The sequence below is a fragment of the Erythrolamprus reginae genome, chromosome 1, assembly GCF_031021105.1.
Source record: "Erythrolamprus reginae isolate rEryReg1 chromosome 1, rEryReg1.hap1, whole genome shotgun sequence".
Taxonomy (NCBI): domain Eukaryota; kingdom Metazoa; phylum Chordata; class Lepidosauria; order Squamata; family Dipsadidae; genus Erythrolamprus; species Erythrolamprus reginae.
In genome coordinates, this window is record NC_091950.1 from 194360340 (window position 1) to 194375414 (window position 15075).

The following is a 15075-nucleotide window of genomic DNA, read 5'->3' on the forward strand; positions in this document are numbered from 1 at the left end:
GAAGCGAGGAGCCGAAGATCCGGGTTTCCCCTTTCCGTGGGCGGCGGGGGAAGACCCAGGGAAGGTTCCTTGCTGCAGCAGCAGCGAGGAGCCGAAGATCCGGGTTTCCCCGCTGCCCACGGAAAGGGGAAACCCGGATCTTCGGCTCCTCACTGCTGCTGCGCTGCCGAGCAGATCAGCTGCTAGGCCGACGAAGGAACCCCGCCGCCCACGCAAACTCCACCATCTACGCATGCGCGGCCATAGAAAAAAGGGTGCACATGCGCAGATGGTGTTTTTACTTCCGCAACCCTACATCCCGAAAAATCAATTATCGCGAGGGGTCTTGGAACGGAACCCTCGCGATAATAGAGGGATCACTGTATAGTGACCAGCGACCAGTTAGGTCCCACAGAGTAGGTCTTCTGCGGGTCCCGTCAACTAAACAATGCCGCTTGGCGGGACCCAGGGGAAGATCCTTCTCTGTGGTGGCCCCGGCCCTTTGGAACCAGCTCCCCCCAGAGATTAGAATTGCCCCCACTCTCCTTGCCTTTCGTAAGCTACTTAAAACCCACCTCTGCCGCCAGACATGGGGGAATTGAGATACCCTTTCCCCCCTAGGCCTTTACAATTTTATGCATGGTATGTCTGTATGTCTGTTTGCTTTTTATTATAATGGGTTTTTAATTGTTTTTAGTATTGGATTATTATTGTATGCTGCCTTATTATTGCTGTTAGCCGCCCCGAGTCTCCGGAGAGGGGCGGCATACAAATCCAATCAATCAATCAATCAATCAATCAATCAATCAACAAACAAACAAACAAACAATAGTAACAGATGTACTCTCTGAATTTTGCTAAATTTTCTTCAAAACTACTTTTAATTTACTGCTGGTCAAAAATCTCAACAAGAAGGAACTTGGTGACAAGAAAAGCTTTAAAGAGGCAACAGGTATTAGCATGTGAAAGTTCCAAAAAATCAAAATAGTAATAATGGTATTATGGTTAGTGATTTGTTGATTAAATTATTTTTTTGAAAGTAAGTAGAATAAAGAAGCTGAATAAAGAAGCACATAGAAGATATTGCTCACATCTAAGTGCTACACTGAATTCTCTTCTTTAATTTTCCATGTCCTGGTAATTGATATTCTGTTTGTTCTTCACATCATTAGAACTACTTCATTAGGATTTCAAATTGTAGAGATCTGGCTATATGTTTGTAACTTTCCTTAAGATTAGCACTTGGGAAATGGAGAGGATGGGATTGAGGCTGTGGTCTTTTTCTCAATTAATATTCACTATTTCACATATTCCAAATTGCTTAGGAAGTATGGGAGAAAGAGCGGCAGAACCTGGCGGTGGTGTCAAAAGAGGAATTAGCCTAGACTAAGACTAAGTCCAACCCCTCTTGAGTTCCATTTACCCTTATAGTGGCTACTGTTAATTGAGTAGATTTCTGTGCATAAGCATGATTACTAATATATAAGTTTAATTGGAACTTCATGTATGGTCCTGATCTTTCACACATGACGGGTTTTTAACTGAACTATTTCCAAAGCTTTCTTTGAAGGTCACTCAAGATGCTTCAGGAGAAAATTCTAGTAGCATAATGGAATATGCAAATTATTTATTTGCTCATTAAATATACATCTTGATTTTCCACTATAAACAGTGCTCCAGGAAACTAACAACTAGCAAAGAATGATGATTTAAAACCAAATGTTGAAAAATACATAATTAAAATAAAGAATAAACAGTCCTTATTTCTTGAAACCTATTTCAATAAACTGATTAAAACTCAAGTAACAAAAGCCTATTTAAATAACATGCTTTTGCAATGTGGCAGAAAGAGATCAAAGAAAGATAGAGCATGACCTATTTTAGTTCTGTGTCATTAAATGGGGTTTTACTAATGGTGGGCAGGAAAGAACTCTCAAGGACTTTGAAATCTAGGCAAACTAATAGAGGAGAATGTGCTCTTGACATAATGTGCTGCAGCATTCTGGATATATTTACATTTAAACATTTGTTTAAATTTATGTAAGTGTACATCAAAAGAACATAACATTTCTTAAATGCATATTTACTATATTTTTCAAAGTATAAGACACACCTTTTTCCACCCTAAAAGAGACTGAAAAGAGACTGAAAATTGGGGTGCGTCTTATACTTCGAATGTAGCTTTTTCGAAACTCTTTTTTTCAGCCCTAACTAGGTGCTAACAATCTTCCTGGCTTTCCATTCCCTCCAAAGAAGGTTTTTTTCTAACCCTAAATCTTTGCAGGCTTGTTTTCATTAATACTCCCTCTGAAAAAGGCTTTTTCAGCCCTAACCAGGGGTTAAAATAATGTGCTGAAGCTGAACAGACTTAGGATACTAGCCAGATTAATACCTGATAGGTAGATTTCTCCCCCTATTTTTCTTCCCCAAAACTAAGGTGCATCTTATACTCCAGTGCGTCTTACATAAATTTAAACCTTTTCCCACTAACAGAGTTAGGCAGCCATAGGGCAAAATCATTTAAATATTCATAAATAATCTCGTATATAATCTCGTATCTACAATTATTTTAAGAAAATGGTTTGGATTTTACCTCAGAATAATATAGCTCAGAAATAATTTAAGCAAGACACAGCTGCAGGATTTCAATTTTCATCTCCTCTGCAACTTTCCCTGATTATCATAGAGTTGAACAGCCTCTGACACGACTCCATCCATTTACTTATGATATTTGTTCCACACAGCAATCAATACTTGCTACCTGGCCCTTAAATAGATCTTTAGAAATCTCTTCAGTCCATATCAGTCTCTTATCCCGAGTTCTTTAGATTTATCCTCTGCTGGGAATTTGCCAGCCAGACGCAAGGTGATTCTGGCTTGCTCAACACTTACAGGGAGCATGCTATCCATCATCATTTCTAGCCCTTTTCTGATGCAATGCTCTTTGCTCTTTGTCTTTCTTGAAATCCAAGTGGCTGTTAAATTATCCATTAATCTTCTCTTTCAGATTTGCAGTGATTTCCCCCCCCTTCTTTGTTTTACCTATAGGTTTTGTGGCCATTTTTCAGATTGTTTCCTTAAATTCTACTTTGACTCTCTCTTTACATTGTACTATATAACCGATTCTGTTCTGAAAGCACATTACTAAGCCCAGAATTTCCAGTTCTTCCTTTACCCTTTTTCTCCACTTCATTTGTTTCTTTTCTGAAATGTTATGCACACTCCCCAGTCATGCCATTTTAATTCCTGTGTGATAATTCCTTCATCATTTATCAATTTGAAGGCTGAGTCAAATTTTATCGGGAAATAAATCTGTGATAAGATTTATTTTGGAGGGGGGTATACATTTTTTTATTTTTTTCCACCATAAAATAAAACAATATATAGTTATAAACACAACAACAATGCTTAAAATCAATCATATATATACTTTTCTTATTACTCACTCAATGGAGGCTCATCTGTGATGAGATTGAAGGGTTTGGGGGATAGTTGTTTTTGCTTCCTTCTCCCCATTTCTTAAATACATATTTAATTCATTGCGGGCTGCTCATTGCAGGCAAAATTTAAAAAAAATGCCTTCTGCTGCTAACTTCTTTCTGTGCTATATGTAATGCCATTTAACACAGTAGCAGAAAATGGGCAGTCTATTTTAGAATATTTCCCTATCTTGTGTCACTGAATTCTAGCTTGAGTTGTCTTAAGGAATTTTCCCTATCTTCAGCACTGGGACAATAAGAAAGTGTTCCTAGATTCCATCCATGGTCAGATCTATGTTTCATTTTATTTATTTATTTGTCATAATGTGAACATAAAGAAATGCAAAGTAGGTATAGGTAAATTTGGATAATAGGACAGTAGGACAGGGATGGTAGACACAATGGTGTGCTTAGGAACCCCCCCTTACAGACCTATCAGGAATGGGGTGAGGTCAACTAGACAGTCTAAAGTTAAAGTTTTGGGGCTTTGGGGAAGAAACCACAGAGTCAGGTAGAGAATTCCATGCATTGATCACTCTGTTGTTGAAGTTGTATTTTCTGCAGTCAAGTTTCAAGCGGTTTACATTGAATTTGAATCTATTCTGTGCGTGTGTGTTGTTGCGGTTGAAGCTGAAGTATTCATTGACCGGTAGGACATTGTGGTAGATGATTTTATGAACTACATTTAAATCAGATTGAAGGTGACATAGCTCTAGGCTTTCTAAGCCCAAAATTTCAAGTCTGGTGGAATAAGGCATTCTGTTGTGAGCAGAGGACTGGAGGACTCTTCTTGTGAAATATTTCTAGACTCTCTCAATTGTATTAATGTCCGATATGCAGTTCGGGTTCCAGAAGGGTGAGTTGTATTTGAGGATTTTATGCTTCACTCCCCGAAAAGGGACCCTAAAAGAAGCATTCCCAAATATTCCATTATCATAGATACCTTCTGAAGAATAATAGAAAGGAGGAAGGGGCATGACCTTACATTTGGTTGGCCTAACTAGAGCGCTTGATTACATCTAGCAAAACAGTAAGGGAACTTGGCATAGTATAATAGTTAAAATGTTGGAGTAGAAGCTACTTTCAACCATGGACTACTTTCAACCATGGAAACTCAATGGGGGACTTTGGGCCAGTTGCTCTCTTTCAGGCCAACCTAGGTCACAGAGTTGCTGTGTCTTAGATTTCTAGTGGACAACCATTTAAATATGAGCCAGCATTATGCAGCAGCTGCCAAAAAAGACAACACATTTCTAGGCTGCATAAGGAGAGGGATAGAATCAAGATCACACTAAGTGTTAATACCACTTTATAATGCCTTGGTAAGGCTACACCTGGAACACTGCATTCAGTTTTGGTCACCACGATGCAAAACGGATGTTGAGACTCTAGAAAGAGTACAGAGAAGAGCAACCAAGATGATGAGGGGACTGGAGGCTAAAACATATGAAGAACAGTTACAGGAACTGGGCATATCTAGTGAAAAGAAGGACCAGGGGAGACATGATAGCAGTACTCCAATATCTCAGGGGTTGCCACAAAGAAGAGGAAGTTAAACTGTTCTCCAAAGCACCTGAGGATAGGACAAGAAGCGATGGGTGGAAGCTAGTCAAAGAGAGAAGCAACTTAGAACTAATGAGAAATTTCCTGACAGAACAATTAATCAGTGGAACAACTTGCCTCCAGAAGCTGTGAATGCTCCAACACTGGAAAGTTTTAATCCAAGATGTTGGATAAACATTGGTCTGAAGTGGTGTAAGGTTTCCATACTAAGCAGGGGATTGGACTAGAAGACCTCCAAGATCTCTTCCAACTCTATTATTCTATTCAAAAGGGACTTAAATGTTTTTAAAGTCCAGATCCCTGATTCACTAGAGTATAAGGAGGAGGAAGAGATACAGCATAATCAGACTTGCAAGATTCTGTTATTATAGGTAATCTCAACAAAATGTAGTTTCAGGCTTCCTGTGGAGTTGATTTGCTGGTCTGGTTTACCTAGTGGAATTGATACTGGATTAAAACAAATCATCTATAAGTGAATTCTCTCCATTTGATAGAAGCCCCTTCTTTTTCCAAAGGGCAATCACACTACAGGTATCATTTCAAGCTTCTTTGCCCTGAGACTGACTCTTTTCATCCCCTTCCCTTCCTACTGGAATGTAAGAGACAAGCAAAACTGACTACGTAGGGAACACCTCAATGAATCTGGAATGTAAATATTAGAACAGAATAGAAATCCTCATCTTTGCATAGAACAATACAATTGTTGAAAGAATCTACAAAACTAATCCCGGATATTAAATGGCCGTATCCATTTCTTCTTTCTTTAGAAAATACTAATATTTGTAGAATAAATATTTCTCCAGTTGCCACTGAAAATGATAATACTTATAACTTTTACTGTGTACATACACTCTGCAAAAGAAAAGGTGTGTGATTGTATCTCATCTCTTTGCATGTCTGGTGAATGAGCAAAGGTATTCCCCTTGTAGAACAGAGAGATTGCTTAAACAAGCTACTCTTCCTAAACTGCTTTTCTCTATAGTACAGTGCTTCTCTAAAAATTGCACACCATAAATTACAAACTCAGATCTGTGACTTTAATTAATTGATCAGAATCCTCCAGTCAGAGGTGGGTTTTAGCAGGTTCTGACCAGTTCTGGAGACCTACCTATACAGCTAAGGATGTATACATGCAGGTCTCAGGTTCTAGTCTGTGATGAGCAAAACAGAACATGTTTTTGGAATAGTTTTGGATTGTATCCTTCAGACACTGTTGTGGTTGGCTTCAGGCCAGCTCCTGTGGCTGTTGATTTTGTTTACAGAAGACCAGTCTGGCTGCAGCACGAGTCAGACAGTAAACCCGAAGCAGAGACAGCGAGTGACAGGGAGCAGGAAGGGACAGCAGAGACAGAGAGGGGAATGGATTCAGACAACTTTCCAGCCAGAGGTTCCTCGGAATCAGAAGGGGAAGAATTAATGAGTAACCCTATTCCGAATGCTCGGGTACGGAGAATGTTAGGAAGGCAAGAGCAGCTGTGCAAGCGTATAGGACACAGCTGATAAGACTTAATGACGCTGCTGCAACCTTGATAAAAAGGGAGGGTTGGAGTGATCTGTGTGGGAGTTTATCCTTTGAGCTTTGGAGAGAGACATTTATGCATCGTGGTTTCATTCTGGTTTTTGGATTCCTGTGAACTTTCTGACACTCAAGCCTGAAAGTACCGTGTGGACTTGAGAGAGTAACTCTGACCTTATGGACTAATAACTCAGCATTGCTTTTGCATTCAGGAAGGTGTAGAGCCCTCTATATAAACGAAACCTTTTTGTTTTATTGTCACAAGTTTGTGTGTTTGATTTATTACTTTGCTCTTGGGTGGCTAGAGGCCAGGCAGAACACACTGTAAAACAAAGGAAGGCTGAAGCTAACGACCAAGTCGTCAGAGCCAATTGTAGTCACTAAATAAGAACTACTATACAGCTAAAAATGTGTGCATGCAAGTCTCGGGTTCTAGTTTGCAATGAGAAAAACAGAATACGTTTTTGGAATAGCGGCATTTTTTTCCTGAAGAGCACAGCCTGCATGGAAAGTAAGAGAAAATGTCAATATTTTTGCACAATTTTTTTATATCACAGAGAACATTTCAACTCTGAAATGTTGTAATTTGCATGATAAGAAAATCATAATGACACCCTGTTATTAGACCATCCTCATTCATCTAGTTAGAAATACTTTACTTTTCATTTCTATTTTTTTCCTGTTATTTGAGGGCAGTAAGGCTATTTCTTTCTCATTTACTAATTATGGTTCGAAATACAATCTTTATAAATAGTTTTTTGTGTTAAGTCCTATAGAATCTTTCAGTGGGAGAAAATGGAGGGTTTTCTGTACTCTCTTGGTATTCTTTATGGTATAATAGAAAGCATTTTTCATGTTCTGCTTATGGTGACCTTTGTCGATACACCCATGGTGATCCCCTGATTCCTTCTATTGTGATCCTTGCCTGTTTCCCACCAGCAGGAGACACCACTGATATCACCACTTCCTGCCAGACATCTGTTTAAAATCTTCAAAAGGCAGCTGATATATTACAATTTAGGATCTGGCAACACAGAGCCCACAGACACTCTCCCCATTACATTTATTAAAAAAACCACCAAACTGTTATACTTTGAGAAAACTTGTGATCTCACATGTCACTTATTCCTTTAAAAAAATAGTTCTTGCAACATCACTCGAAATTGCATTAAGGGATTAACTGCCTCTTCCTCCCATCTTAATTTCCAACAGTACATCTCCCTTCTTTTGCTTTTCACTAGGAATAGCTAGAGCAACTTAGGAAACTTATTTAGCCATGGGATTATACATTGTCTGTTGTTTGATGAAGATTTTAGATGGCACAAAAAGGTGATAACTATTGGCCAAGAAAATGAACTATTGTGATCAATGCCATTTGATGAAGTCAATATTTAAGAGCTGCATGGAGCAATGTAAAACGAGAAAAACATCCTGTTCCTAGGTGACTAGGAAGAAAGTGAACCAGTTTCTTTAACCTTTGTAATCATGATTCACAGACATCTTCAAAATATTCTTGGTGAAAGTAGCATCCCATCTGGGATTCCAAAAAGGGTGCATCAAACTGCTGGAGGCTTGTCTACCGAGGTGAAACGATTCCTTAAATTTCAAGCTGCTGCTGCTGTCACTAGCAAACTGCTTATCTTCTCACGCAGACAGAAGCACAATGCTTGGCCTCTGACCTGGGTATTCTTCCATGTTAGAAGATTGCTACCAGCACATAACAATGCAGAGGGAGGGGGAGGGAGATGATTTCTCATATGTTCTTTTTAAACGGAATTCTTCAGTTCCTATCTCAGTGTTTCAATTCTTACCTTCAATTCTTTTCATTTTCATTTTTTCATTTCATTTTATTGGATTTGTATGCCGCCCCTCTCCGTAGACTCGGGGCGGCTGACAATAGTGGTAAAAACAACATGCGACAATCCAATACTAAAGAAGCTAAAAACCCTTATTTTAAAACCAATCATACATACAAACGTACCATACATAAATTGTGGAAGCCTAGGGGAAAAGAATATCTTAATTCCCCCATGCCTGACGACAGAGGTGGGTTTTAAGAAGCTTGCGAAAGGCAAGAAGGGTGGGGGCTATTCTAATCTCTGGGGGGAGTTGGTTCCAGAGGGCCGGGGCCACCACAGAGAAGGCTCTTCCCCTGGGTCCCGCCAAACGACATTGTTTAGTTGACGGAAACCCGGAGAAAGCCAACTCTGTGGACTTGAATGAAAGAGAAAGAGAGAGGGAGGGAGGGAGGGAGAGAGGGATAGAGAAGCTGCAAGGGGGTCCTGGATTAGACAACTTGAAAATCAACTGAAACACATTGGCTTGTGTTCTTTCAGATGAATTGGCAGAAAGTGATGGCAGTGACTGGCAGGTTTTATTTAACTTCCTTTCTCAATACTCATACTCATTAGTCCCCCACCCTACCCCCCCAGTTTCTGCTTTATCTTGGTCTTTTACACATTTACCTCACCTGTGAGGTTATGTGATTAAGGAGGATCCACATGCTCAAATATGGCTTTGCATACATTAAAAGATGCATAACCTCAAATGTGTGTGTACGCATTTGCAGGCTTGGCTATTGCAATTCATACTCTGCATGTTTCTAAAAGCCAGAAAGCAACAATAATTTCATGACACAAGGCTAGACATTTTTTATAACTTTGGAGTTTACTTTACTTTCCTTCTTCTGTAAAATATAATAAAATGAAACAAAACAGCACTGTCTATTTGGGTATTTCTGGTGGTGATAATTTGGTGCAGTGAATTTGGGATACTAAGGGATATTTCTGCCAGTGGGCTGCTACCTCCTCATCTAAAATATAACTTTTCTAATTTAAACTGATAATAAGTATAAAAATATTACATGTCCCATCTACACTGACGTTATAGGATCAAATGCCCCTGGCTACTTGAAGAGAGATATATCCAGAGCTGCTGTTTTTGCTGCCACTCTGTACTGTTAGTATCTTACAAGGTGGTCTAGCCTAACAGACCAGGCGAATTTTAACCGATAAACATTCTAGCCCATAAAAAAAAAAGGGGGGGGGGGAAGTGGAAGGAAATAGAGCGTCGCAGGGAAGGACAATGTGTTTGAGCTAAATGAACTCTAATAGACATGTCTGTTTTATGCAGCTCCTTCTTTGCAACGGCATGGAAAGCGGGAATAGAAAAGGGAAAAAAAGCTGAATTCTGCATAAATACTAAACACCCTGCTGCTATTATCATTAATGTTCTATGTTTTGTTTTCTAGATCATTTATTACCACTGAAAAATAAACTGGTATAGAGAGAGAGAGGGAGAGAGAGTGGGAGGGAGAGAGAGATGGACTCAGAGCCCGGGGTACCTATAGAGCATGAAACTCCAACTTGGGTTTCTCAACCATGTGTATATGGGATTTACAGTGTCTCCATGCATCATTGGTACAGTGGCTGTACTGGAAATTAAAACTCAGTTTTATATTCTAGGGAGCATCTCTCCCAGTATGTGACTATGACATCAAGTTTTCTGTTTACCCCTTAGGGTAGTATGGCATTAGACAATGCCGTAATAATAAAAAGGGGAATAATAGCTATACAACATGAACAGAGGGGGGCAAGACATTTAGATGCATCTCTGCTAGTAAAATTCTGCTTGGATAAAGTTGAATCTTTAACTGTTATATCCAACCTTCTCATCCAGAGAGAATGTTCTGAACATTCTTTATCTCCATGGATAATTCTATTCTCTCCTGGACTAAAAACGCTAGTTCAAATAGGATACAATTCCTGGTTGAAGAAGCATTCCTTGTCTTATTTCATCACATATTAACTTCTTCACCAACTTAATTTCTTTTTAATTGAACTGTAATATTTATATAAAATAATAACAAATCTTTATCATGAGATATTTAATAGATTGCAATTAATTGATTTGAGACAATATATTGTAAAATTTGATGTATGATGGCTAAAGTTAAGGGGTAGATTTGTCCCTCACTCTGTGGAAAATCAAAATATTATAAATAATTATTACGTTAGGTCTTCTTGATTCTTCTCCAATATCAAATATCTGAGATGAAATAGATTGTTCCTGAATGGGCCAGAGTTTAGTAATATCCTTACCTATAAAACCTTTCCTGCACAACATTCATTTGGTATCCATCATGGTCCTATCTACAGAATTTTATCAGAAGCATCAAAATAATTTTAAATTATTTCCCATACTTTTTGTCTTTAATGCATTTTGTTGTGTGCTGTGTCTTAGGTTTGATTATTGTCTATAAATATCTATATGGCCTAGGACAGGGGTCGGCAACTTTAAACACTCAAAGAGCCACTTGGAGCTGTTTCCCACAGGAAAAAAACACACCGGGAGTCACAAAACCTGGGTGGGCATGGCTAACTCAATGTCACTCACTCCCACCCAGTCACATGACCCCTTAACCACGCCTACCCAGCCACAAAATCATTCTCTATGCATCTCCCCCTTTTTTCTGTATTTATGTCTCTGTCCTCCTCCCTCTCTTCCCCTATCTCCATCCCCCGTGTCTCTGTCCCACTCTTCCCCTCTCTCAACCCCTCTCTATATATCACTCTGTGTGTGTATGTGTGTGTATATTTCTCTGTCTCTCTCCCCCGTCTCTGTATATGTGTGTGTGTAATAATAATTACAATAATAATTTATTGGATTTGTATGCCGCCCCTCTCTGTAGACTCGGGGCGGCTAACAACAATGATAAAAACAGCATGTGACAATCCAATAATAAAACAACTAAAAACCCTTACAGTGTTCCCTCGATTTTCGCGGGTTCAATCTTTGCGGAACGTCTATAACACGGTTATTCAAAAATATTAATTTTAAAAAACTTTGCAGTTTTCCCCCCTATACCACGTTTTTCCCCACCCGATGACATCATATGTCATTGCCAAACTTTCGTCTGCCTTTAAAAAACATTTTTTTAATAAACTTTAATAAATAAATATGGTGAGTAATAATCTAAATGGTTTCTAAGGGAATGGGAAATTGTAATTTAGGGGTTTAAAGTGTTAAGGGAAGGCTTGGGATACTGTTCATAGCCAAAAATAGTATATTTACTTCCGCATCTCTACTTCGCGGAAATTCGACTTTCGCGGGTGGTCTCGGAACGCATCCCCCACGAAAATCGAGGGAACACTGTATTATAAAACCAAACATACACACACATATACAGTGTAGCTCTCTCCTCACTCCCTTTGGGTGACTCTCCTCCTCCTCTGCTCTCTTCTTGTGACCTCCACATCAGCTCTGGCTGAGCTGGGAACGTGGGCACGCGTAGGGAGACCCTCCTCAAACAAACACCAAAGTGCAGCAAAGTGCAGCGGTTTAGCGAAGGGGTTAAACACAGATCGTTTTTGCGCCTAGAGAGGAGGCAGGAAAGGGGACTGGGAATCCAGCGTCCCTCCTGCTCCTCTTCCTGTTCTCCCACTGTCTGTTAAGCTGGGGCTGAGGAGATCCCCTTCTGGGAAAAGATGCTCAAGGCGCTCCACTTAACAGGATGCAGCTTCTCTCCTGCACTAATGCCGTGTCATGTCATCCCCTGCCCCCAGCAGCTCTTCAGCCAAGAACTCCATCCTGAAGCGGCAGGAAGAGAAGGCTGCCTTATGTGCAGGTACAGAGGTGCTTTTCTCCTGCACTCTCCGGTGACCCTCCTCCTCCTCCTCTCTTGACACCCTGACCTGGGAGCGGGCACACATGGGGTGTCCTTCTTTAAGCAAGCCACTGCCCACCCCATGTGCATCTTTCCTGAGCTTTGACACTCGTTTCAGGGGGTCTGCACATGCGCATGCTCCTGGCTCAGCGACAGCTGGCCAGTGGGTCATGAGAGGAGGAAGGGGAGGAGAGTGCAGGAGCGAAGCAGTCTTGTACCTGCCTTCGTGCCACATTTGCATGTAAGGCAGAAAAAGACCTCATGGTCCATCTAGTCTGCCCTTATACTATTTCCTGTATTTTATCTTAGGATGGATATATGTTTATCCCAGGCATGTTTAAATTCAGTTACTGTGGATTTAACAACCACGTCTGCTGGAAGTTTGTTCCAAGGATCTACTACTATTTCAAGAAAATAATATTTTCTCATGTTGCTTTTGATCTTTCCCTCAACTAACATCAGATTGTGTCCCCTTGTTCTTGTGTTCACTTTCCTATTAAAAACACTTCCCTCCTGGACCTTATTTAACCGTTTAATATATTTAAATGTTTCGATCATGTCCCCCCTTTTCCTTCTGTCCTCCAGACTATACAGATTAAGTTCATTAAGTCTTTCCTGATACGTTTTATGCTTAAGACCTTCCACCATTCTTGTAGCCCGTCTTTGGACCCATTCAATTTTGTCAATATCTTTTTGTAGGTGAGGTCTCCAGAACTGAACACAGTATTCCAAATGTGGTCTCACCAGCATTCTATATAGCGGGATCATAATCTCCCTCTTCCTGCTTGTTATACCTCTAGCTATGCAGCCAAGCATCCTACTTGCTTTCCCTACCGCCTGACTGCACTGTTCACCCATTTTGAGACTGTCAGAAATCACTACCCCTAACTATGTTTCTCTTAGTATCTCCATCTCTCTCCTCCTTTCTTTTCATCCCTCTTAAATATTTTCCCATGGTTATCTGCCCTCTATATCTCCGGTTCTCTGCTGTGTACAGTACTATTGTTCAGTGCAAAAATTGGATTGGATTTATTGGATTTATATGCCGCCCCTCTCCCTGCAGCAAAAAAAAAGCACATTCCCTGGGATCACGCCCCCCCCCCCCCCCGGTATCACTACGCGCCACCCCAGGGAGGCCTGCCCCACTATTTGAGAAGCACTGGTATAGACGAAGGAAACCTAGGGAAGAGCAGAAGGCAACAATGATTTCATATCTGATTTGCTTTCTTTATTGACAGACGGCACTGATTTTGTCCTGATCTATATTTACTCATTTCATTGCATAGATTTCTCCATTACAAGTACCTTTGCTGCTTCATCAAGTGGAGTTTATGCCTCCGGAGAGGAAAATGAAATGCATAGCGTCTGTAAGATGGAAAAAAGCTGCAAAAATTGTTACATCATCTCCCTCTGCTCCTCCCCCTCCCTCCTTTTGCTGAGAGGCAAAACCCCTGGGCCTTCTTTTAACTCTGCACCAGCAATATACACAATTACCTGATAGAGAGGCATGCAGATACTATCAATCCATTCCAGCTGTAATCGAGGCAGTTCATCTTTCCTGTTCCGATCAAATATAGCCTGAACGGAGAAGAGGAATGTGTCATGCTTTATTACTCTAGAGTGTTTTACAGAAGCTGCTTCATCCAATATTTTGGATCTGGGATCAAATTGTTATAAACGGAACACTTTGAAAACCATAATCAATCTTTACACACATTTTCCTGTGTTTTGTCTAGAATGAAAAATAAACCATTCGTTATTCTCTGGTTTCATTTATTTGACCGCTTTACAATTTAATTCCTTAGTATCAAACAAATGCAATCCATTGTTGGCATTTACGGTGCATAGGAAAACAGGAGAAAATAAATACATGCAGCATTATTTTTGCTATTCATTTTGGAGAAGTGCTATGCAACTCTTCCTGATTCCACTCTGAAATAATTTCCATTGTGCTCAGTTTCACCCACTTCTGCGGAAGTTATCTGAGCTGGGCTGCAAAAATCCCTAGGGCTATCAGACTGTGGGCACAGAACAACATAAAGAAGAGAAAATTACTGCTGCCATCTAGTGATTGTCCAGGGTTTTGCAACCCAAATAATTATCCCATCGGAATGGAATCCAAAGCTTAGTTATTATAACACTGATAGTGAGAAAGAATTTATTTATTTGATTTCTATGCCCCCCTTCTCAAGGCGACTCAGTGAATATAGTTACAATATCAATTATATCATACCATCATATCACACAACAGTACTACATGTTTGCTCACTCTATAGCAAGAGATAATTACCAAAGTGGTTAACTTACAGAAGGGGTGAGTTTCAGTTCAGATCTTTCCCTGTCCCCTTGTTCAAAGAACTCACTTGTTACCAGTTCAGCTACCTAAAACACATACAAAAAGATCAAATTATGGTTTATATTGCTCATTGTTAATCCAGACTGAAGCGTTTATTAAGTAAAAAGATTAACTATAATCTTATACTTATAAGAACAAATGACTACTTGATGCTTTCTTTCTCCACATGCAATATTGAATAATTTATTAAGCATCCTTTTATTCTCTTGCATGTTTTATTTCCATTGTTTTACTGCCATTCAGCAATTGCAACTGCTTTTGCATAAAACATTCCATAATTCATACCTTTTCAATTTAGAATACGATTTCATTAAATGAATAAATGTATATCACCTGCTCTTACGTGGGGATGGGGAGGGAGACAGGCAGGGGGAGCTGCAGTATTGCTGATGTTAGTCATAAGAGCAAGCGGTTTGCCAGGCACTCAAATTTTGTTCGGGCGACTACTGGGGCATCACAATGGCTGCAGTTTTGAAACCAGATTCTAAGTAGTTCTAAGTAATTTTTCAGGGATCTT

At 39.9% G+C, this 15075-nt stretch overlaps 1 protein-coding gene across 1 annotated transcript in view; it reads right to left on the minus strand.

Moving 5' to 3' along the window:
• Positions 1–15075, minus strand: part of PDE11A (phosphodiesterase 11A) — a 188673-nt gene that overhangs the window by 7313 nt on the left and 166285 nt on the right. Inside the window, exons 18-19 of the mRNA XM_070737453.1 lie at positions 14510–14584; positions 13697–13780 (exon numbers count right to left, since the gene is read on the minus strand). Coding sequence (XP_070593554.1) covers positions 13697–13780; positions 14510–14584 — 159 coding nt within the window. The remainder of the gene's footprint in view (positions 1–13696; positions 13781–14509; positions 14585–15075) is intronic.